Below are 25,340 nucleotides of genomic sequence, written 5' to 3'. Positions count from 1 at the left end.
AGGTTTGCCCAATTGCCCAAGGCCAAAGCGAAATGGAGGTTGAAATTCCACTAACAAAAAGCAATGCCAAAATGATAAAATATTAATTCTCTTACTTTATATGCAGATATGAGTGAAGCAGAAGTAATTACCCCCATTTTAATTGGTTTGTGGATGAATACAATTATGATGGTACTCATTCAGTTGGTAGTCTATGTATAAAACAGAATCCACATGCCACAATTGTAGATTTCATTTAAAAGTAAACCTTACCAATGTGAGATATATTAAAGCAATAAACGGGTAAGAGATTAAACTTTCATAAACAGTAAGAGCTCATTGTTTTGTAAATGAGTGTATAATAAACCTCTTGGTAGTGCAAAGAAACCCATTAAAGTGAGTGGGAGCTTCATGCTTTTGGAAAACTTTTGATTTATCTTTTTAATCATTTGTTAGCGCATTGTATACCAATCAAAAAATGAAAATGGGTTCCTGTATCCCCCCCTTCAATTGTCAACTCTGTGTGTGCATGAGTGTGTGTATGAGCAACTGTAAAACTGCAACAGAGTATCAAGAAAGTCAGCTATTAAGATGTACTTCAGTTCCAAATGAATAGAGGAATATTAGTGACAATTGAATATCTTAAATAATTAAATTCCAGTGGATGTTTTTCTTCAATGGGTGCATTATTCAGCATCCAAAATGTTTAATTGTACCCACAGGATTGTTTTCTCCAATATTGTACCACATTAATCAACCCTGTATAAGCAGCACAGGTGGGAATAGATTTTAAAAGCTCTGAAGAATGCAAATCCTTCCAGGTGATTCTCAGAGCCAATTCACACAGCCGCTGTGCTCTTGTTTGACTCTCACACTGAGAAAAAGTGAAGGAGAGCCCGGCACATTCATGGTGAGCAAAGGGTCTCAAGCATTTCTTAGAAGCACAAGTAGCACCTGCTCCAAGTTGTGGATGGCCCTGACCTCAGTCAATCTACTTCTAACCCTCCCTGTCACCACCTGCTGCTGTTCTTCTTTCCCTTTTCCGTCACTGCGGCCAGTTGTTTGTTTGATGGGCAGAGACAGAGAGCAGGTAGTCAACAGACTCTAGTGTCCCTCTTTTCCATCGTCATGGTTGCCTGGGCCAAGTGAGAGGTGGGTGGAAGCAAGTTGCAATGATTCAGAGGAGTAAGTCCGGAGGGCTTTTGTCAGAGAGCCCTGATGGGGTGTGTGGAACCTCAGCAAGTGCCTGACTATGCCCACCCTTAATGTTGGCTCCGAGCATAAGCTGTTGTCTTACATTCAACCAGGCAGTGTTGGAAAAGCATCCTGAAAAGGAGAAGTACCTCCCCATCACTGGGGGAACCATGTGCAAAGAAATGGGTGTGTTGGGGAGGATTCCAGCTCCTCTGGTGCCAGAAAATCAAATCTCGTTAAAAAATAAAATAAAATCAACACAACACCAGCTCTGATGAACCACAGTGGCCATCCATAACTAGTGCCTTCCCAGTGTTGCCTTCCAAATGTTTTGAACTCTCATTCCCAGCTTTCCAGACCATTGGCCATGCTTGGTGCAAATGTCTAGAGTGCTTCATTCGGAAGTATCTACATGGGTAGATGTTGTTTCATTATTAAGATGAATAACAGTTCCTGAAAACAGATTATTTTTTCTTGCATGCCTGGAGTAGCTCTTTCAGGGATGTTAAGCCTTACCATCTGTATGTCTGCCTCACCGCTTTCACCTTATCTCTATCTCTAGACTTGGAAAGGATATAAATGCCAGTAGATGAGACATCTGTACTTGTCCCGTCTTAATTACATCACAGGAGTCGCCTAGGCCATTGACAGGCCTATAGGCTCCATGAAGGATTCATTGATGTAGTACTGTCAGAGACTAAATAGAAATGCCCCCTTTCTGTTACATGGATCAAGAATTAGTGTTTCAGTCTGGTTGCTTCGTACTTCTCAAGTAGCTCTGTGGTATCCACAAGGATCATCTATTTGAATGACATCTGCAGTAGTTGCTACTGTATTGTAAGCACTCAGAGCACTAAATAACAAGTGTGGTAGAAATACGGGAAATACGATCATACAGATTTTGTTTTCTTACTTTGGGGAGAGCTAAAATTAAATCTCCTATCTTAATTTGAAAACTAATGAATTGGAAAAATAAATGAATAAAAGATAGGAACTTTCTCATATGCTTTTTTAAAGGGGCAACATTGATATTTAAAGTTTATGAATGAATAGTATTAGCCCCTTTCAGGCATTCTAGAACACAGTAGAGAAAAGAGTGGTGAATCAAAGCAAGAAGGGAGAAGAAATCAGGTTTGCGCTTCCCAGCCCCTTCTCTGACCACTCCACATCAAGAGTTTGTTTTGTCACAGAGACTGCCCATGTGGGTTCTATCCATGAAGGAATGATTAATGTGAAGAAATCAGTGGTGGGACCGAACCCCTCTTTGGACATTCCTTCTACACAGCTTACTTTTGGAACCTCTGAAAAGGGCTGTTATAGATGATTCTACAAGGTGTGCCCTTTGCCAGGTTTAGACAATCAGTGTGGCAACCAATGTTTCTTGAGACACCTTCCTTAGTGCCCAGTAGGGCACCCAACCCCTCCCAATCCCCCCCCCCCCCGGCAATAGGCAATAAATCTGAGCATGGTTGGGAGCATGCCTAAGATGCTGATGTCAAATCCCATCCTTTGTCTTGCTGGAGCATCACAGGGGAGGTGGAATAAAGAGAGCGAAGCCTCAGGTTGCTGCCTTTGGAGACAGTCGTGTGCAGATCCGAGTAGCACAAAAGCTGGGCGTTTTTACAGTGCCAAGGGCAGCGCACGCAAACCAAGCTGCAACCTGGAAATAGCGCCCTGTTTTGCGGACAACTGGTGGTCTTTTTTAACTGAGGTGATTGGTTTTACATGGTTTCCACACAAAGTGCATGTTAATAGAAAATACTGCCTTTTGTGGATTGTTTGTTTTCATTTCTGGGTTGATGCCGAGATGGGTTTAGTAATGCGGATAATAACAGATGAAGGTTGCTTTTGTGGGCTCTAACAGCTAGCTGATTAATTGTCATTATGTTCCTCACTAGAGGATATATTGTAATTATGCTACAAAAGGCTACATTAAAGTAGCATTATGGTAGTGACTTAATCCCCACAAAAGCCAGGGTACTCAGGAGTTTAACTAGGAAGTGCCTGATGTTGTCATTTAAAACTCAGTGTTCCTCTGAGGAAGAAAAATAATGGTGCTACAGTTGCCTGTTGGGTTTCACTTCAATTACTCTTCACTAATGTGGTGATCCGCATTTGTAACACGACTGCGGGGTTAGACCTGTGAGCAGGATGGTCAGTATAGACCTAGGCAGCTTCTTGTAGTGCTGCTGGTAGTCTGTGAGGGCCTGTAGGTTTCTCCACGTGGTTTCCATCACTGGGCAGCCATGGAGTGGGCAGCCGGCTGTGGAGAGAAAAAGGAGAGGTAGATCGGCACCCGCTCACATTCTTTCCAGGCAGAAGGCCCAGATGCAAAGATAAGGCTTCAGACCCTCTGTCCGTCAAGGTGGCCAGGGCGCAGACGGATGGTCTGCTCTCTACTCCTTACGTAAAGATTTATGAGTTTTACTTTGGTTTTGATCAGGATACGCCTAGTACACATCTTCTGAAGGCCACGCTTTTTCGATCTTGCTAGAGTTGAGGATGAAAGACTAAATGCTGAACATCTCACAAGTGTTTCAAGAGCACGTATGCATGAAAAGATGTCTGCTTTTGAAAAATGCACTTCAATACAATTTAATCAATGGGAGGAAATGTGTATTTCAAATATGTGCACAACTGATGCATGTATTTGGGAAGAAGCACTAAAATGTGCACAACATGTCTTACGAAAAGAACAAAATGATGCTCTTAATCTGATATGTTCTCATGTTGAAATATCTAAAGGAGCGCCTGCGTCCATATTTGCCCTCCCACCCCTTGAGATCGGCGGCAGAGGCCCTTTCTGGGAACCCTCCATGAAAGATATTAGGAGGGTGAGTACCTGGAGGAGGGCCTTCTCTGCGGTGGTGCCCCACCTATGGAATGCGCTCCCCAGAGAGGACCGCCTGGCGCCGTCGTTATTTGTTTTTTGGCGCCAGGCCAAGACCTTTTTATTTAAATGTTATTTTAATAATTGCTGGTTTTATTTATTGGTTTTAACTTATTATGCCAGGATGTTTCCAGTTTTTTATGTATTTGTATATATATTTATTTATGTGTTGGAAGCCGCCCTGAGGCTTATGCGAATGGGGCAGCATACAAGAATTCCAAATAAAATAAAATAAAATAAAATAGCTTTGAATTTGGAGAATTTCAGCAAACTAGGTTTGCTGATTTACACATCCATGTCCTTAATAAAGGTGGGGTTCCAGTATGCCCTAGCATAAGGGGATCAGATGATAGCATCCATTGTCACTCATTTCTGAAGACTCTTGTGTAAGAAAAGGAGTTTACCACAGCTTTTCTTCATGGTTTGCTACTTTTGTATGTGCAGTGAAGGGCATTTATTTTTGTTCTGCATGTAATTTAAAATGGGTCTTCCATGTGAATGTGTAGCTTTTGAGTTATCTTGCCAAGAACAAAACAAAGCAAAACAAGAAGCCCCATAAATGCAATGAAAAACAGGATGTATATGTGAAACATGAATCTCCATATGAAGACAAATGATCACTTGGCTAGAGATGGACAAATCACTCAAGCTCCATTTCCGTCAATATTTCATTTTTTAAAAGGTCTTCCTTTGCATTTTCCCTCTTTGTATCTGTATTTCCATGTGTATTTCTCAAAATACACAGAATTTTGTACAGACATTTCCAGCAGTTCGCACTTTTCAAAGTATGCAAACTATTTCCTCCTAAAATAAACGGCTTGCACTTTTCTATAACATATGCATTTCTGCAGGCTTCTATAATTGTCAAACTGCTGAAAATCAGGCATATTGCCATCTTACTGTGCTGTGGTTCATGTACAGATTTGGACAATGCACATGTGGTAAGTTTACTTTAAAAAGTGAACCAAACTAATCATTTCACCCATCCCTGTTTGGGGCTTTGACACATGTAATGACATGGAAAATCCATCAAAATCTTCTTACTTAATGTGAAGAAAATGCTTAGGTTGAAACACATCAGAATGTGAAATTCCAGCTGCACTAGAAGAAGAACTGACATGAAGAAGTGTACTTTTTTGAGGTTCAGATAGATGATTTGCACGCCAAGTGAATTCAAGGCAGAGAATTATAAAAACCCACATAGCAAAATGTGTTTATAGCAGGCTTTATAATCCTGGGACAGGCATTGTGTATCAGCTGGTTCAGTGCATTTTAGAAATGCACATTTCACCCCCCAGCACAAAGAACTTGGCTTCCCCCCCTGAATAAACACCCAAGTTTCTACAGTTCCACTGTCCAGCCAAGTACATATGTCAGGCACTGTAGCAGATGTTTACCTCTGGGCAAAATACTTTTCTCAAATGTGGAGTTATAACAGAAATTCTCTTCACTTCCAATTGTTAATGTGATATCTCCTCCTATTCCTTGGAGGTAGAAGAAATATATGTAGTATGCCATACACAGTTTTAAAAAAACATGCTTCTATGCTGTCATATTTGTACAAATGAAAGTGCATCTTGTAATACCTCATAAATATGCCAGCTTTGGGTGCCTAAAATGCTTTAATAGTTGGTTTTCCCCCCACATATTGTCAGCTAAGATGTATTTTGATAGTTGCACGCCAGTTTTGACCAAAAGAAGTAAAAAAGGTGAATCAACAATTTGCTAGTAGTTAGCTGTTGTGTAAGACCTTTTATGTTTCTGGCTGGGGAAAGGAAGGAGAAAGAAACCATCCTTAACATCTGACAAAAATGATACATTAGTGGGAAGAATGTGCACGTTGTACATTTTCTTGGTTTTCTTAGACATGTACATTTTATGTGCACTTTTCACCAATATGCTCATTTCCCCTGAGAAACTGTGTTGCCGGGCTCAGAAAAGTGCACATTTCTTAACGCAAAACTGATTCATACCCAGCAAGACTATCATGTTCCCACCGATCATGTTGCACAGCAGGACCTACCACTTGCACAGTGGGGATTAACGCTGAATAAAGCATCATAAATTGACACAAATGCTCATTTCCAGATCAGGACGGGTTGGTGGAGCCCCTCTTCCGCCAAATCTCCCTTGGGCAAGCAGTGGTCGGGCTGAGCGTTTCAGCATCGCTGGATACCGCTGTCAGGATCCGAGGCAGCTTCAGGGCTCCATCTTCTGGCCACGGGGCAGCACAGCCCCAAGAGTTGCATGATCGCTCCCCAGTCTGCGGCAGCTGGCAGGGCTCTCATGAGCACCTCCTGGGAGCCCTGGGGGCAGAGCTATATAAGAACTGGCTCTTCCTTCCAGAAGTTGCTTTGGTGATGAAGGTCTTCAGACTTGCTGTAGTGTTTGTTGTGACCTGGACTCTTAAACTTGTTCCTGGACCATGCCTAGTTTCCTGGCCCCTGCCTGCTCCTATTCCTGCTCCAGCCCTCAGGTGCCAGCTCCTCTCTGCATTGCTCCCTTGGTTTTCTGACCCCTGGCTTGCTTGACCATGCTTTTGCCTCTTGGATTGTACTTACCTTGCTCTTCTGTTCCTGGCACTGACCTTGGCTGTTGTTTAAGATTTGGATTGGCCTTTGGACTCTAGTCCGCTGCCTGGGTTCTGGTGCCCACATCAGTTAGTTGGCTGCCTGTGTCCCGGATACTGACAACTAGCCCGTATCTTATCTCACATAGTTGTTTCAGAAGTGCTAACTTGCTAAATGTGCATAAAAGCTTGGCATAACAAATTTCTCATCTTTGGAGCAGGCATGCTTGGGATGGCATAGCTTGCTTCTAGAAGGCTGGGAATTCAGCCAGCTTTTCATGCCACTGAAATACGGGTGGTCTCACAATCCCTCCTCCATCCTCTGACAGCGCAGTTGCCCTAAATGGACATGAGGGGGTACTTGCTGGGAGCCCTGGTGCTGCCATGGCTGAGTGCTGTGGCCTTATTGATTCTAATCAAGCTTAGTGTTGCTAATGGTCCCTGTCACATAGGGTTAAATCTCTTGAGGTGGGGAACGGAACCAGGTGGTTAGGATCAAACAGGGAGTTCAAAGGAATTTCAAGGAGCCAGGGAGTAACACTCACACCAGACTCTCAAGAGTTAAGGCAGTAATTTATCTCTTTAGATGGCCAAAAGCCACAAGCCCAGGTATATCAGAGATGGCAGGGCTGACTAGTTTCTGACCAGCAGGTGGGGCTGGCATGAGGGGACTGGGAAATGGGCAATCACCCCACAGGTCAGCTGAAGTGATGGCAGAGAATGAAGGACCAAGAGGTAAAGATGTCTGTTGTTCCACCCCTGGGGTCCCAAAATCTTCCTGCCTGCCATGAAAATGAGATTGTTTGTATCCCTGCATGTATCATAGACCTGAAGGTCTAACATACCTATTGTGTATGTAAGAATGGCATAAAGATTAGCTTTTCTATCTTGTTTGTCATGGTGGTACAATATGACATTGGAGTCTTGTGTGTCTCCATTCCAATTTCCCTCACTTTCCCCCCTTTCAATCCATTTAATTTCCTTTCTTTTATTCTGATTTCCAGTCCTATATTAGCTATCTTGATAATCCTCCAGCCACTCATTGCAGTCTGTCCCATTGCTAATTTTGTTGCTGTGGCCTGATTGTGGCCAACTTTTATTCATAAAAGATCACTGCGGAAATGCTCACTGACAACTTTCAAACTCAAAACAATTGTAGTTTTTAGAGGAATTTAGGGGAATTCAGACTTTGCAAATTCAGATACAAAGCAGAAATTGTTTTATGTCCAAACCAGGAAACCACTTTATGTCCAGTCCAAGTCAATTTCATGTATTTAATCAAAAGTCTCTTCCATCCAATTTATGCCTCAATCTGTCCTTAAAAAACCCTTTGCATTTATTTTTGAACTCAAATTTCCCTAGCCTATGCATCTTTATTACAATATATTTTAACACATACATTTTGAATGCAATTTTCCTTAACATGCATTTTTGAATCCATCTATCCCAGTTATACATATTTCTATAGACAATTTTTGAACTGGACCAAACAGAATTCTTACTCTTTCCTTTACGAAATGACATGATTCTCATTTCCCATATTAATATGTCAATTGGAACATAGCTTTCCATCCAGTTTTATACTACACTGAATGCTCTGACTAGGGGGGAGATGTGTTTGGTTCTAAGATTAACGTGACTTCTCTAATTTTGCACTTTTAAACCAATATGTGAACAGAAACTGACTTACCCATTAAAATTGTCATTTCTACAAAATTTGTAACCACTTTCCCTATAAAAGTGCATACAATAATATGTATATTCAGAAAAGGGGAATGTTAACTTGTATCTACTAGGGAAAGCAACATGCAAAATGCATTATATTAAGAAAATTATTTTCAAAAAAGGTGTAAATTGCATGAAATTGTGAACAGAATGCATGCATTGTGATAAATGTGCATTAAAACATGTACACATTGTCATGCAACCTTTAAAAATATCCAAAGTTTGTAAAAAGCAAAATGAAAAATAAGACACTCAGAGAAAAAGAAGTTTGCAGATACAGATTCATGCATCCCAAAATGCCACACAGTTCTTGGCTCAAGAAATGTGTCAGCAATCCACAATTTGAAAGGAAAGGCCATTAGAAGTACTTATTTTGAGAGAAATATCTTTTGAATATCTAGTGAAATAGCAGCTGTGTACAAATGAACTTTCAAAGTTCTCCACCATATTTGTAGACACATCTGTTGTGAGGACCAACTTAATTTCATTTAATTCCCGCAGGGTGATGGGAAACTCTTTGACAGTTTCAGTAGCTTACTATTGTCCGTGGTTGTAACAAAGTTTCTTTCTCCCCCAGCCATTCTTTTGTTCATTCATTTGTCTGCACCCCTACTGCAAGTAGCAAGAGCAGGAGCTGCTTTGGCTGTGTGGCCCAATTTTGCATCTCCTGTAATGGTCCATACCTGGTGTTGATCTTGGTTATTTGGAAGGGACCAGTGCCTACCACACACACATGCCAAAAAGTGTTGGAGAGAATCTTGAGAAACTTTCTCTAGAAATGTTTTTCAAGAAACTGGTTTCCCCTCTATTTGTCATTTTTCATGTCTCAGTACCTTTCCCAAATACTAAACTTCTGAGGGCTATTGTAGTATGTCTTGGATCTACTGCAGTCGCTCACAGCACCCTTTCATTCTCTGAAGGGCCTTCAACAGATGGAGACATTGTCTTCCTCTCTGGAGAAGAGCCAGGGATAGTGCTGCACCAAGCTATGTTTTCCAGTTTCCTCAAAGATTTTTTCCCCCAATGAAAGTGTTCTCCATTCTTCAGCCTCATTCTCATGGCATTTATGAATTCTGGAATCCTTTTGGAAGTGTTATGGAGCTTGCTTATCACTGCAAGTTAACTGAGGGTAGGATGTGTGTGTGAGAGAGAGACAGTGCTTGTGTATTGTGTCTGTTGTCCATTTCTCAATCTGTCTGCAGCATTCCAGGTAACCTGCACTTCCTGATCTGAAAGTTCCGCATGGGGGAGAAGTTGTCTTGTGCCATCTTCCCCAGTCTTTTAACTGAAGGGCAGGAAACCCAGAAAGTGACAGGTTGCTGGGGAGATTATTGTATGAGAAAAGACAGGGCAGTTGTATGCCCCTCTCAGTCAACTCATAAGTAAGTTAACGTATGCATGAGCTTCCTTTGAGAATTTCTCTGAATTGTTGTCTCCTTTGCATTTCTTTTCTAAATCAATCTCTTTCTCTCAGATTGAATGAGAGCAGTTGGGAAAATGTGGGGGGAGAGGCTTTGTCACAGCACTGATGGAAATACATTTGAAAATGCAGCATTTTATGCAGATTTTTAAATATATATTTTTAATGCAGAAATGGAACATGGGCATGGGGTGAACACACGGAAAAGTGACAGGGCCAGCTGTAAAAGTGACCTGTCCATTTGAGTGCTTCCTAATTTGAAATGGTTGGAGCATTGTTCAGAAGGTGGATTTAGAAGGACACACACGCAGCACACAGACACACACGCACACGAAACCCTCCCCTACATTGGCAAATGATCTGTCAAGTGACCCATGAACAAAATCAAGATTGAGTTGCCCTTTGAAATAAACCTATTTGAATTTTATTATCTCCAGAGCACCTTGTGTCTCTAATCTTGTGAAAGGTTAGTATTCCATCCATCAGAGCAAGATTAGAGCGCCAGTTGATGGCTGTCTTGATGATAACTGAATGCAGCAGTTGGGGCCGGAGGAAGGAGATTCATTACCATCAGCCATTCAGAGCAAGATTGGGTAAACAGACACTTGGGAGAAAGCAGATTCTCCAGACAGGCCACCTCTATCCCCAGGTCAGGATGGCAAAAATCAGAGAAGCAATGCATCACCGAAGATCTCCAACCTTTTAGCAGCGATCCAAGTAAGGCATAGATATCTCATTCCAAACCAGACTTTTTCTACCCCCAGGGATTGCTGATTACCAGTCTCCAAGTACTGTTGGCTCCTAGCTTGAAATATTAATGATTTTGAGGACTGCTTATAAGGCAGGTGAAGAGAGGAGAAACATAACCTTTAAAAAAAGATCTAAACTTGAAAGCAAAACGTTTTCAGTACTGTTGGATGCAACAATTAGGGCAGTTAATACAAAAGCATCAGCACATGCCAGCCGAAGGCAAGCCGTTTGATACTAACAGTGGAGAGGGAGGAAATCAAACATTACTTTTTGATTTACAATTCACTTTCCTTTTATTTCGGGTAATAACCATTTTGTGTGACAGGAGCCTGGTGCACAAGATCCTGGCTAGGGAAATGAGGCACAGGAGGTTCCTTCCTTCTCTCTGCATACGAATCACTTGCTGGGGGATTAGCTGAATCAGCTTTGGATGTGTGGCTGGTGTCATGTGGACCCAGCCAGGGTGGCTCCTTGTCCTGATTAACAAGCCGCCCCAGAATCCTACCAGCACCCATGAGCTCCAAGTGGCTTGTCTCCCACCCTAACTAGGTTTGCATGACACAAAAGGCTTCACTGTCTGTTGTGGTGCAAGTAATTGCACTCACCTTGCACGAATTGATGATGCAACTACAGCTAGAACACTCTGTGCGGTTCTGGTCACCTAAAAATGAAATTACAGTTAAGAAAAGGACAGAAAAGGGCAACTAAAATGACTGGGGTGTTTTAAGTCAACTTCACTATAAGACAAGTTACAATGCCTGGGATATTTAGCTTTGAGAAAAAGGCCAATAAAAGGAAACATGCTAGAGGTGAGCAAAATTATGTATGGTGTGGATAGAGGGAGACATTTGCTTGCTGGCTCACAATCCTAGATCCTAAGGTCAGCTCATGAAACTGATTAGTGTGAGGTTCGGGACAGGTAAAAAGGAAAGCTTTTCTCATATAAGCACACATACTCCTGCCCGTTGTCCAAGAACATCAACTGAAACCCTCCTATGAGCCCCTCTCCCCAAGGAGATTAAGAAGGAGCCTGTAAGGAGGAGAGCCTTTTCCTTGGTGGCACCCAAATTAGGGAATGCTCCACCAGGTGTCCACTTTGTTGAATTTCAGGTGCCTTACAAAAATCTTCCTCTTTTGGAGCACCTATGCTACTACTTAGACCTTTCAGACCAATTGCACTGGTTTTAATCTATTATGTACACTTTGATTTTATCTTGTTTTATCTAGTGTTGTTTTATTGGCATTCTATTGTACCTGCCAACCAGAGAGTGTGATGCTTTTAGGCATCTCTCAAATTCTAACAATAATAAACTTCCACAGGATGCATTGATGGTTAATGGCTTGGATGGTTTTTAAAGAGGATTAGGCACATTAATAAAGGAGAAGGCTATCAATTGCTGCTAGTCCTGAGGATGATATGAAAGGAATGGTATCAGAAACAGTATGCTAGGGAAAATGATCTGGGGGGAATTGTTAAACTCCTGTCCTGCTTGTGGATTTCCTGTGAACATCTGATTGGCTACAATGAACAGAATGAGGAAGCAGAATCCTGCATGGCTCTTCTTGTGTCATTCATGGGGAAAGAGTGTGCTAAACTCCCTTCTGCACTTCCCTTCCAATGGCATTTCTACTGCTGCTGCTCCTCCTCTCTCTCTCTAGCTGCTTCCACAAAACCAGTCTTAAAACTCTCTGGATCTCAGGCATCTGAAATAGGTAGCAAGGGGGTCAGCTATAAGGCATAACCCAAAAAGGAGAAAGAACGCAAAATTTCAAATGTTTCAGTTTACTGATAGGAAAGAGTTTTAAAACATGAATTGATTGTGTATTGCACACAGAGCACACACAAAGACACATAAGTAATGGGGTAATAAATAGCCAGGAATAATGCATCTAGCTAACTTAACTAGACCATGCCTGTATTTATCCAAGTCCCTTAGCCAGGTTTTATATCAGGCAAGGATGCAGCAATCTTTCAACCAGTTCTTCAGTTCCAGAAGTACTGACTCTTTCCTTCTCTTTTCCTCTCACTCTCTCTCTCACTTTCTGCCTTAAAACAGAACACACACACCTTAAAATTATTTATTTTCCTTCCCACATCCCAGCCTTTCAGCTTCTTGTTCGCCTTCGATATAAATTCTTCTTCCTTAGTTCTTTCCTGAACCTTCTGCTGAGCCCTCTGCAGACCGCCTGGATCCTGTTCTAACTTTGCTTTTGGCTTGAGTTACTACAAACCTTGGACCTCCTGAGCAGACATCCTGATTCTGTTGCATATATTAAACTTTTGAAACTGACCAGTGTGTGTACACCCACACACACACACTTTAACCCCATAGCATTCAAAACTCAGCTAAATACAACAGTGGAACACATTTTGTTCTGGCACAGTTGGCCTCGATCTTAGATGGTCCGTTATGTCTTGCTGTGCCTAAAAGATGCTTAAAGCTTACCATGCTCTCCCTGCACATACCCAAGTCCCTGCTGCCCAGCAATGTCTAGAACCTCCACTGGTGGTTTCTCTGCAGCGCCCCCATGTGGTGTGGGCTGTGATTTTTCATCCTGCAAAGAAGGGTTTGTTTGTTTGTTTATTTGGAATTCTTATAGGCCGCTCCCTTCGCATAAGCCTCGGGGTGGCTTCCAACAAATAAATATCAATACAAATACATAAAAACTGGAAACATCCTGGCAAATAATATAAAACCAATACATAATCAGCAATTAATTAAAATCATGTTTAAATAAAAAGGTCTTGGCCTGGCGCCGAAAAACAAATAATGATGGCTCCAGGAGGACCTCTCTGGGGAGCACATTCCATAAGTTGCATGATGATTACATGCTCCACCCTGTAAAAGACTCCTTGTACATGGAAAGGCAGCAGCTCTTCGAGCAGGCGAGGCTAAACTGATGCAAACCTTCCTTTCAAGGTAACGTTCCATGTGCAAAGCAGCATTTGCCTGGGTTTTTTTTTTTTTTTTTAATGAAAATGCCTTCGGAGAGTTCCAGTTTTAAAAAGGGGATTCCCTGTGGGGCAGCCCTACAGGCCTGCATGCAGGCTTGTCCGTGAGTCACAGGGAAGTGTTCCTTCAGTGGGTGTTGGGGGGTGCAGATACAGGGACGTGGCTCTGCTGAGATCGGCAGGGGCGAAGCTCACCCGTGTGTGGCTGAGACTACCTCACATGTCCTTCCCGGGCCTGCATTTTAATACAAACCCCTCTGTCAAAGAGCCGGACCAGGGCCTTCAGCCATGTGAAACAGAGGGCTCAGATAATGGCGTAGGAATGAAAGGTGTTGCAAACAGTGCCATGGGTTTCATCTATGATACGTTGAGGGCAGTATTTATTCTTAATTCATGCTTCATGAAACCACAGTCCAAAGATATGCCATCTGGGAAGGGCAATTCCTCCATGCTTAAACAGGTGCTGTGAGAATGGGTTCCCCTATTAAAGACAGCCTGAAAATCATAGAAACACAGAAACAGAGCGAGTCAGAAGGGGCCTCCCGGGCCATCTAGTCTGACCTCCGGCACCAGTCGGCTCCGCTCACGACATGCCCACCATGAGGACGTCCAGCCTATCCTTGAACACCCGCACCGATGAGGCCTCAACCACCTCTCGTGGAAGCCCATTCCACACCCTCAGGGTCCTGACTGTCAGGAAGTGCTTCCTGGCATCCAAATGGACCCTTGACTCCCTGAGCTTTGCTCCATTGGAGCACGTCCTGCCTTCCTCTGCAGGGGAGAACAGGCCTCCACCCACCTCCTGTGACATCCCCTCACATACCTGTATGTCGCCAACAGATCCCCTCTGAGTCTCCTCTTCTCCAGGCTGAAGAGACCCAGTTCCCTCAGTCTCGCCTCATACCCCATCCCCTGCAAACTGGCCACCAACCTTGTGGCCCTACGCTGCACTGACTCCAACCTGGCTATATCCTTTCTGTAATGAGGGGCCCAAAACTGAACACAATACTCCAGTTGCGGGTGCACCAGAGTCATATAGAGTGGTAGTAATACCTCTCTTGATCTAGAAGCCACACTTCTGGCTATGCTAAGACTATGTAAATGTGAGGTCTAAAATCATTCAACAATGTACTCTACTTCAGATGACATGTTGGAGGATTCCACCAAACCAAAATATTCAAGCTTATGAGAGAGAGAGGTTTGAACTGGCCCATATCTTGTGTGCCAGTTTTTTTGCTTGCATTAAAAACAAGAACATAGAGCAATATTTGAAGATATGATTCTCATACACACAAGCACTGCTGAAATGTTGCAATGCATTCTCCTGCCTGCGTATGCCATTACCATATTCTGATTCTTGTGTGGAGCAGACCTCAGGAAATATAACATTAGACAGGCTGGACATGATTACCGCCATGATTATAACTCTGGACTGGAAAACATATCTGTCAATTAAAATGGAGCCTAACTTGAAAGTTAAGAGGCAAATATGAATCAAGGACTGTTGGGCTGCCCAGGAAGGTAGCATGTGCCTAATGAAATTAAGTCTGTGTCAGTGAAAGTGACAACTCTATTTTAGATGCTAGGCTGACTGAACAGTATAATTTCATAATGATCCCTAATATTATACTGCTTAATGGGAACACACGCTTAATTATATGCTTGGTAAATACAGCAGCATTTTACATCTAGGGCCATGTAGGGGGCAGAAAAATTGTAACATACTGATGACGGTTTTTACTAATATTGAAGGAAGCTGCAATTAGTCAACACCTAAAATAGTCTGCATTTTGAGTTGAGATAGTGCCTTAAGTTGGCGCCATTGTAATGAGATCCAAAATGGCTTTGCAAAACTGTGTGTTTCATTTTCCTTCAGTAGCATTAGGTATTCCATTCCAGTTTGCAATGAACTTGGACACACATTTGTGAATGTGGGGGTGAGTACTTACCTACTTGAATCACTCAGCCACCCGGCTGCTTCAGTGACGTCCGGCTAGTTGCTCTCTCCCTGCCTAGATTTCCAGCTTCCAAACACACACCCCAGAATTCTGAGACCGGTAGACAGAGCTTTAAGTCCCTGCACTTCCCAATATGGGCTGAATTATTTATTTCAGTGACTGGTTATATTTCTATCAAGTCATTCTTCTGCAAAGCTCAAGGCAGTGTTCTCTCCAGTTTGAGCCACACAATCACCCCAGGAGGTAGGTTGGACAGGGAGGGAGCAACTAACCCAAGGTCACTGAAGCAGCTTGGTGACTGAGTGGGGATTTAAACCAGGCTCTCCCAAGTCTAGTACAACACACCTCACCTCCATGCTGACACTCCACCTGGCAATTAGGACCACAGAATCATATGGATCCCCCTTTCGGTATGCAGCATAATGTGGGACCAGTGGATTTGCTGTGAGAGTTGCATGAGAGCCTTCATACCCTACAGCCCATAAGCTGCATGGGCCACTCTGCTCTGGTCCTCCTTTTATATTGAATGTCGTAAAGCACCTGGGAGCTTCGGCTGTGGGGCAGTATAGGAATAAATAAACAAATAAGCAAATCAGAATGACCCCATGCTGCTGAATTTGGCTGGCACAGCAGAGACAAAACATCTGTGATTTGCTGACAAAATTTGGCAGCAAACTTCATCAAAAGGATACATTTAATTGGTTTTGAAACAGTAGCAGCAGTACAGGCTTTGAGGAGGTGGGTAGGTCAAGGGGGTGGAAAGTGAGGCTCAGTTGCCCACTCCTGATATCAGTGTATTAGGTAGCTGGAGTGAGAAGATTTGCTTGTTGGTCTGATAAAAGGCTGGAAAATATTCAGGTTTTAAGACATGGTTGGCCAACAGAACATGGGAAGCTTTATGACACAGAAGCCTTGAGACACAAAAGCCTGGAGACACAAAAGCCAGTCTTTGTCCAGAAATCAAACACAAACAGGATCCTTTGGGCAAATTCAGATAGATGTTGAGGCCAGGAGTAAGGTATGCCCCACAACGAGAGTTCCAGAATAGCCTTGGTTCCCAGCCTGCAAAGACTTTTCATGTGTCCTGGCCGTCCATACATACAAATGTGTGTAAGATATTGAATAGACCTAACTAACCTTTGGAGGGAAGGATCCAAGGCTTAATCATGCATATATCTGTATGCTGAAATGTTCAGGAATCCATTCATATGGCAACAGGTGCACACATTCTCAAGACTCAGACCTGCATCTTGCCATGCATAAAATCCGACTGCCAGGCAAAATCAGTTAAACCACCCATCAAATCAGAGAGCTTTTCACGGATCATCTGGTTGCTTAGGAGGCCTCTTGGGGGCCTGTCGGGTTGGCCTGCCCTCCAAGTACTTACTGATACTAACCTACAGCTCTTAAGGCTCTTTAGCTTTAAACCAGAATTGGACTGGGCAGACCTTCACTTTGAAGAGGTCCTTGAAGAGAGACCAACTCTCTGGCAAACCTTCAAACAGAGAGATGTATTCTGCAAAAGAGGCCACTGGAGATCCAGAGTGTCTAAAGTCTGCACTAAAGCATTTCTAAACTTGCTTTCATTTAGATTTTGAAAATGTAATTCCTTTTTTTAAGAAGTGGCAAAAAAGAATGTCAGTAGCGTGGGACACACATTATCTGTAATGTCACCCACCCGCCCCCTGCTTATAAGATCATCTTCATGGATTTCTCTTTCCAACATGCATTATCTCTCCATCAATATATATGGCCACAGTGTGCTTTTTGTGCTCCTCTGTTACTCTGTGGTGGTGAAGGGGGGAAAGCAGTGTTCAGAAGGATACTTTTTTAGTGCAGTCCCATGCTCAGAAGAACATTATATTGGGCTCAGCTCTGGGCATGGGACTGCATGCTCAGTTTCCCAACCTCCTATTTTGATTCGGTTTTTTGCAGCGAATACAAAGAAGAGGAAACTTGGTTGCTGTCTCTGGTTGTTTCAACCCTCTCATTGCTAAAATGGAGTATTTGCACGAAATCTAACATGCACTGAACTGTTTATCCAGTATGGTCTTTCCACAAGTGGAATGGATAGCCCAGGATGCGGGGAGGAGATCTCTTTCTTTTTCAGCAGCTCCTCACATGAGACCCCCGCCTATGCTCCAGCAGACCCTTGAAAAAGGGTTGGGGATGTTTTGGTGCAGCAGGGAAAAGGAAACTCCCACTGTGCAGGTGGAGACCTTGTCACACACTATGCATCGGTGTTGTCATGCGCCATCAAGTTATTTCTGACTTATGGTGACCTATGAATGAAATCCCATCAAAGTGTTCTATCTATGACAGCCCTGCTCAGTTCTCATACATTCAAGGCTGTGGTTTCCTCTGTGGAGTGAATATCTTTCATATTTGTTCTTCCTTTTCTTCTTTTGCCTTTGTCTTCTCCAGTGAGACTTGCCTTCCAAAGGATGATAGCCTCGGTTTCCTCATTTTTTTCCTCCAGGGAAAGTTCTGACTTGATATGATGAAAGACCCACTTGTTCATTGTTCTGTTGGTCCTGGGTATTCACACAGCTCTGCTCCACCCTCATGCTTCAAATGCATTGGTTTTTCTCCTGCCAGCTATCCTCACTGTCCAGCTTTCATACCCATAAATAATTTCTGGGAATGCAAAAGGGTAAATGACCTTAAGCTCTGCCTCCAGTGATTAAACTTGATTATATTTCTATTTCTTCTTTGCTGCTGTCTCAGTCTTCTTCCAATTTCTTAGCTGCAGTCTCCCTTTGAATTGAAGACTGAGCCGAGGTATGCAAAATCTTCCACAATTTTCATTTCTTCATTGTTGTCAGGAATGTTCTGTGATTCTTCTGTAGTCATGATTTTGATTTCTTCATGTTCAGCTGCAGTCCTTCATTTGCACTTTCTTCTTTCACTTTCAACTTGTTGCTGCCTCCTGCCAGTAATATGGTATCATCTGTATATCTTGAAATATCGATGTTTGACCAATTTTCACTCCTGCTTCCTTTGAGCCTAATCCACCTTTCCTTATATGTTCTACAAACAGATTAAACAGAGATATAAAATACACCCTTGTCTGATGCCTTTGCCTATAAGAAATCATTTGCTGTAGTCTATAAAGCACAACCCGATCTTTTTTCTGAAATTCTTTGGTGTGCTTCTATAGCCAGTGCAAAATTGAGAGTGCCTCTATCGAGTGCTTCCTCGTTTTTGGAATGCAGCTGGAACATTAGACATTTCTCATTCTACGTAGGATAAAATTCTTTACTGCAACAACGGAAACATCCCTTTCTTTGCATGGGTTGCCTATCATGGCTTATTCCATCTAATAGGAAAGGGGGAGCAGGCGGGGGCCAGGGGACTGTAGCTTTCTCCTAGAGAAAGGGAGTAGTGCCAATCATTTCTGGACTGTACTATCATTCAGCGCTATAAATGGCTTGCCTGGGCCCTCAATGGTTCCTGCCCAAGGAAGGGTGGGGGGTAGCTAGTGAGAAGGCAGACTTTTCTTTTGAGGAACCCCAGTTGTTGAAAGAACTTCCCAGAAAGGCTTGCCTTGTGTTTTCATTGTGCTTTTTCTGACACCAGATGAATATCACCTTATTTTGCTAGGCATTGAGTCTTTCTGTTCCTGTTGCATTAAACCTGTTACTGTACTTTAAATTCTTTGCCTGCTGCCTGTCTTTATTTGGATTTTATTTTCACTTTATACTGTACTTCTAAACTTGTGTATGTTATATTGCATGTTAGCATGTTGCATTTTATGGTTTTAATTGTGAACTACCCAGAGAGCTACAGCTCTTGCGCAGTAATAAAGAAGGAAGAGGAAAGTCTATAATGATAACTTGGTTGACTGAGGCATAATACCTAAACATTCCCATTCAAGAGCCTGAGATCAGTTGAAAACATAAAGCTGTTCAAGATACAAGCCTATGCAAGTTTAGACAGAAAAAAGACCTATAATTTCAAGCCAGCATAGGATTGTGCTATTATACAGTACCTTGGGGTTCATTTGAAAACAGTGACTTCACACACATGCATGTGCACAAATACTGGGTGCACAAAATATTATATATACAACAGACACACTGCAGCATACAGTATTTGGTGTAGATTAGAATATATCAGATACTGCGGACCTTTCCTTTGCTGTATAAATATTTCACTTTGAATTTGCAGAGCCAAATGAAACATATGCAGGGGTGGTTGTTTAGCAGACAGGTAGTAAAATAAGGATGCTTCCTATCAGATGAATGAAATGCATTAGGGGAAAGGAAAGGTGCTCTCCAATCCACTCCAGTTTGTTACATGTGCCATATGTCCTGTCAACACAAAATGTGTAATAGGCCTGAAAACACCGAACAGGTCTTCTCTAGCATACTGCTGTTAGAAACAGGATCTTGCTTGGGTCTGAATATTAGACAGGATTTCTTAAAAAATGAATATATCCTACAAATACTGGGCTTTTTCCTCACCATCAGTGCTTTCTTATAAAAACTACTCTTTTCTATGCAGATCCAACTACCACCTAAATATGCCAGGACACATTCTATTCTAATAGCTTTGGGCTGAGCTTTGTGAAGTTGTGAGGATAGGTTGTATGTGGAGAAACATCTGCAGAACCAAAATGATGGTCATTTTTCTCTCATCTGTCTTTTCTGTATGAGTTAACTACTTTTTATTTTTCTCTGCACTTTTGCTTTTCCTTTGCCCTAGCCCGTCCTGTTCTTCCTCCATAAGCGTACTGTAGCTTCTTCTTTTAATTCATGTCATAAATTCAGTTCTCTAATCTGTCAACACCTCTTTGTTTGTGGGGTGACAAGAGCCATGCTTATGAGAGAAGACACTCAGTAAAACCAGTGATACGACCATCACACCAACTTCATGTGCCAGCTCAGATCGAAGCTGCTTATATCTCGTGCAAGAAGCCATAAAAACTAAGTGCTTTTCACACTAGGGTGGGTAGGTGGGTCTGAAGAGAACTTCTATTGCAATAAAGAATATACTTGTTCAAGCCATTAACTATTCACATAATTTTACACTGTCTCTTTAATAGCAAATGATTTTGCAATGTTGCAGAGAGGATCAAAATACATACGGGGGTGGATTTCCAGTGTGATCCTGCACTGCACCCTCTGTTACTAACAGCCGTTGTAAAATGAAACACGTGTGACCTGTTGCTTGTGTACATCATGCACATTAAAAAAAACAAACATTGTGCATAATTTTACACAAAGCAACACACAGCTTTCAAAGCAATATAAACCAATATGGATGATTGGTGATTGGAAGGAAAAAAACGCTTGCAAAAATAAAAAGCAGGGAGTTGATCTGCTGACTACTTCTTGTTTCCAACTTTTATCAATTCAAAGGATGCGTTTGCACACCACACTTGGCATTAAAATAACGTGGTTGCCTAGTGACATGGCAAATGCCAGAACCCTTTTGACATATGCTTCCTTCATTTGACTTCAAAGGAGTCACAGTAAAATTTTATTGTTGTAGAAAGGGGTGAACTGTACAAAGATGTCAGCTCTGTTCAGAAGTTAATCCCTTACTCAATATTATGAAAATCACATGGGGGAAGGGAACGAGTCCCTCAAAAGGGGGAAACATGGTGCTCAAAGCATCTAGTAATAATAGAACCAGGGTTAAAACACAACCATCAAAACAACAAATAAAAGCACAATTAAGAATGCAATAAGACGAGAAAGAAATAGCACCGAACCCACTAAAAGCCCCTTCCACCAGCTTGCAAACAGCTTTGCCTGTCAGCTGAAGAACAGCAGGGAGGGAGCCATTAGCCTCCCTCAGCAGGAAGTTGCAAAACCTGGCAGAAAACCCTGAGAAGGACCTCTTAGGGTTTGCCACCCCACATGGCTTTGATGGTGGTAGATCCAGCATCCTCGGCAGACACCCAGCCGCTGGCATGCGGATGGCTGGAAAGAGGCCGGGGAGACAAGGATGAGCAGGATATTGCCCCTGCTCTCCACACAGGCAATTCTGATCTCTGGAGAGAGGCTGCAGTCCTAGTGGATGTTTTAGGGTGGATGTAGAAGAAAATAGCGAATGCAGGTTTCCCAGGCGGTATTTTCCCAGTAAGCGGGGGCATGTACAGAGGAGAACGGGCAGGTGGTACAGAATGCACCTTCTGCAGAGGCTATTCTATCCACCTCTGGCTTCAGAGAGAAATAAAATGGCCAGCCTTGGCGGCACACCCAGGTGAAAAGCAGCTGGTGGAGAATGGTTACAGACAAGCTCCAGGCCACCGATGCTCTCCAGCAAGTGCTTTCAATCCCACACAAACCTCAGTGGAAATCTGGGAATTCTGTGCTTCCTTTGAAGGTGCCCTTTGAAAATTGCATCCCCTGTGAAGCTTTTGTTGATTGTCTTTATGGGGGAGATGTAGGGGTTGTGGATCTGGAAGGGCCACTGAATGTGTGGATGAGGCTTGAGCTGAAGACTGGGGCCTCGCTGCTAGATCCATCCTCTGGACAGCCAAGTGTTGGTCAGACGTCGGTTGGGAAGAAGCCATTGCCTGGGATCACAAGAGGGCTTCTGCCTCTCCGCCACAGGACTTGCCCTCTGGGGGGAGTCAGCAGCTTGCCCACAGCTGGGTGCTGGCCCCAAAGGCCTCCTTGCCTTCTCGCAATTGCATGAAGTCCTTGTCACCTGACTTACTCGTAAAGGAGGCTGGACAGACACACCTGGGCACAGGCGGGATGCACTGTATTTCTATTTAAATCATACCCAAGTTCATATCTCTGCCTTACCCCTCAGCATATGCAAATATTATAGACTCCACTGTCCTCTTCCTGATGCATGTTCTCCTTTTTGCTGTTTCCAAGTTTCCGCCCTATAATAAATGAGAGCTTGGCAGGATGAACTGTGGAATCTGCAGTAGTTTGTGATGGAAACATGTGTCCTAGCCTGGGACCCATTTCTTAAACAAAACAAAGATCTTCATTCCTCACCATGAAGGAGCCCAAGAGGGGTTCCTCCGTGTCTTCCCCGAGCCAGTGCTAACACTTGACGAAGCCAAAGAGTGCTTCTGATCTCTGTATCTGGGGAGGCCGGTGCAGGAAGGGCGTCGCTTCAGAAGGTCGTGTGGCAGACGTACAATCATCTGTGAGAAGCGTGCTTAGCAATGCAAGCCTCCTCCACATCCTAACTCTCGCGGGTCTCATACTGGAGGGATGGACCAAGCTGGCTCCATCATACAGCTGGGCTGGTGAAATGTCCCTGAATGCCTGGAGGAAGTCTCCCTGGCCAGCCTCCCTGGGCCCCCTTCGCTCCCTCCCACCTACTCATCTGCAAGCCTCCAAGGCAATCCTTCATTTTAGACTTGTTGTTTCAGGCACCGTATTCCCTAAATATCTCATTCTCTTATATTTAGTACTCAAAAGCTGGAACGCTGGCAATTCAATATCTAAGTGGTAGGCGTTTCAGTGCTTAAACAATCCTTGAAATATAAATGGAACAGCTTTCAGAGCAGTTTCCTTAAAAGCATATTTAACATTTAGAGCTATGGATTTTTGATTCTGCACCCTCATGAGGAATCCAAGGCTTTCTATTTTTAATGTCATTTCCAAGGAACCGCTCTCCAATTCAAATTGCAGGCTGAATTACCCTGCACGCCTACTTGTGAGTAAGCCTCAGTGAACACCTAGGTCCTGCTTCTGAATAAAAAGGCATCGAATGGGACTGCTTCTAAAAATGCAAAGGAAAGGTTCATTTCAGAAAGATTCTTCCTGAAGGCAATCCTAATGTAGGGCAACTTCAGCCTGCTGGAACCGCTGCAGGCCACGCTTCTGCCACTGTCAGTTCAGTGACAGCAGGGAAAAAAGTGGTCAGTGCTTCAAATTTTGCTCGTTCTCTGCTAAATTGACCTTTTAACCATTCTGTGGCAGCTGTGAAGCAGCAAATAGGTCAGATTGCATTTGCGAACAAGCTAAACATGACCTGTTTCCCGCTCTGAAGTTTTTGGGCTGATGCCACTGATTTTGGTAGGATGGTGAGGTGGGGGCGGGAGGGTCTGTGTAGGGACTGAAGGAGGCACAGGGTCCCCCAGGCTAAGTGTTTCCCACCCCTGCATTAAAGGAAATAAGAGACATGAAAGCACAGTAATCTTTATTATTGGCAGACACTTCACTCTTGATATTGCTGTCTTTGTGGTTATCATCACTGCTCGTGTTTTTGCTGCTGCTCTGGTTACACCTTCCTTAGATGTGTCCTTCTTTTTTTCTACAGAATTTTTCCGAGAACTCCTGGAGAATGCAGAGAGATCCTTAAATGACATGTTTGTACGGACATATGGCATGCTGTACATGCAGAATTCGGAAGTGTTCCAGGATCTCTTCATAGAGCTGAAGCGATATTACACCGGAGGCAATGTCAACTTGGAGGAAATGTTGAATGACTTCTGGGCTCGGTTATTAGAGAGAATGTTCCAGCTCATAAACCCCCACTATCATTTCTCGGAGGACTATCTAGAGTGTGTGAGCAAGTACACAGACCAGCTGAAACCTTTTGGGGACGTCCCCAGGAAATTGAAGGTTCAAGTGACAAGAGCTTTCATTGCCGCGAGGACCTTTGTTCAGGGACTAACCGTAGGCCGAGAAGTTGCTAACAGGGTATCTAAGGTAATCAAAATGACTTATTTTTTTGTTGCTGTTGCCGGTGCTTTTCTTTCAATTGCTTCATTGAAGCTCTGAACTCCTATTCCATACTGTCACGGAAGGCGTGCAACTTTCCATCTTGTCAGAATTATAGCTAAAAGGAGAGCGTGCTGGTGTGTGAGTACCTATAGCATGTTTTCCCACTTGAATTCTGTCAAAATGATAACAGGACTGCCAAGATTTCCATTTAGAAAGGAATGTTGTGTCAATATCCACCTCGCACAAAGCCCTCTATTATCGGAAGGCTGGTGATACCAATCAGCTAGCTCCTCATTTACCGCCAGCATCAGGGTCTAGTCTCTCAGTGCATTCATATGCATAGAAAATCAGCAACCTATACCTGAATGGTACCAGTTCCAATTAAAACCAGTGGGCTACATGTGTCATTCCATTTAAATGCCAGCAAAACAGGAAGGACCAAAGTGGTATATCCAAACTGAGCATGATGGATTGGGAGATCAATAATTAGGATTTTCCTCATTTTCTGAGGAAAATCCCCTGGATCCCCTGGTTCAGCTTCCTGGGTTTGAGCCAGCTTTGCAGCAGCCCAGGGTCTGCTGCAGCGCAGGATTCACCTGCCAGACATCGAGCCCCGTGCACTCTGCACATAGGGCCGTTCTTCTCTGCCCACAGTGCCACTGGCAAGAGCGAGTGGGGGAGAAGGGGGGCTGCCAGGGACGGTGGCTGGGAAAGGGTGCTGGCTGTGTGGCCAGGGCTCCACATGCACTTGCAGCCTTCCTCTTCGCTCGGGTCACCTTACAGGACCAGATCGAACACAGGAGGAAGCCTGTGGATTCTGGAGGGACAGATTCTAAGAGGTTTAACCCCAGCCTACTGCTTCATAGAAGCACAGAAGAGTAGAGCTGGAAGGGGCCGTGAAGGCCATCAAGTCCAACCCCCTGCTGCTGCAGGACACCAATAACACCATCCCATTCATCATCATCATCTGGTTGGCATTCACATGCTGAGGCCTTCAATATTCCGGAAATGGTTGTCTGGCAGAGAATTTTACCTCTTCCGTTCTAATACCCAGCCTAAATCTCAGATGTGCACTGAAGAGGCTTTTATGAGCCAGCGACTTGGGGACCTGGGCTTGAGTGCCCACTCAGCCATGGAGCTCACTGAGTGGCTTTGGGCCAGTTGCCGATTCTCAGCCCAACCTACCTGACAGGGTTGTTCTTGTGGGGATCACACGGGCAGAGGAACACCCCATAAGCCAGCTTGCATTCCTTG

General features: G+C 43.5%; 1 protein-coding gene across 1 annotated transcript in view; it reads left to right on the top strand.

Moving 5' to 3' along the window:
• The window catches only part of GPC6 (glypican 6), an 850,059-nt gene that overhangs the window by 422,755 nt on the left and 401,964 nt on the right, over positions 1-25,340 (top strand). The window contains exon 3 of the mRNA XM_044437764.1: positions 23,680-24,071. Within this exon, the coding sequence (XP_044293699.1) occupies positions 23,680-24,071 (392 nt within the window). The remainder of the gene's footprint in view (positions 1-23,679; positions 24,072-25,340) is intronic.

This window comes from Varanus komodoensis, unplaced genomic scaffold (assembly GCF_004798865.1).
Source record: "Varanus komodoensis strain SLA01 unplaced genomic scaffold, ASM479886v1 scaffold31, whole genome shotgun sequence".
Lineage (NCBI taxonomy): Eukaryota > Metazoa > Chordata > Lepidosauria > Squamata > Varanidae > Varanus > Varanus komodoensis.
The sequence above is the reverse complement of the archived record's forward strand: the minus strand, read 5'-3'. Positions and strand labels throughout refer to the sequence as shown.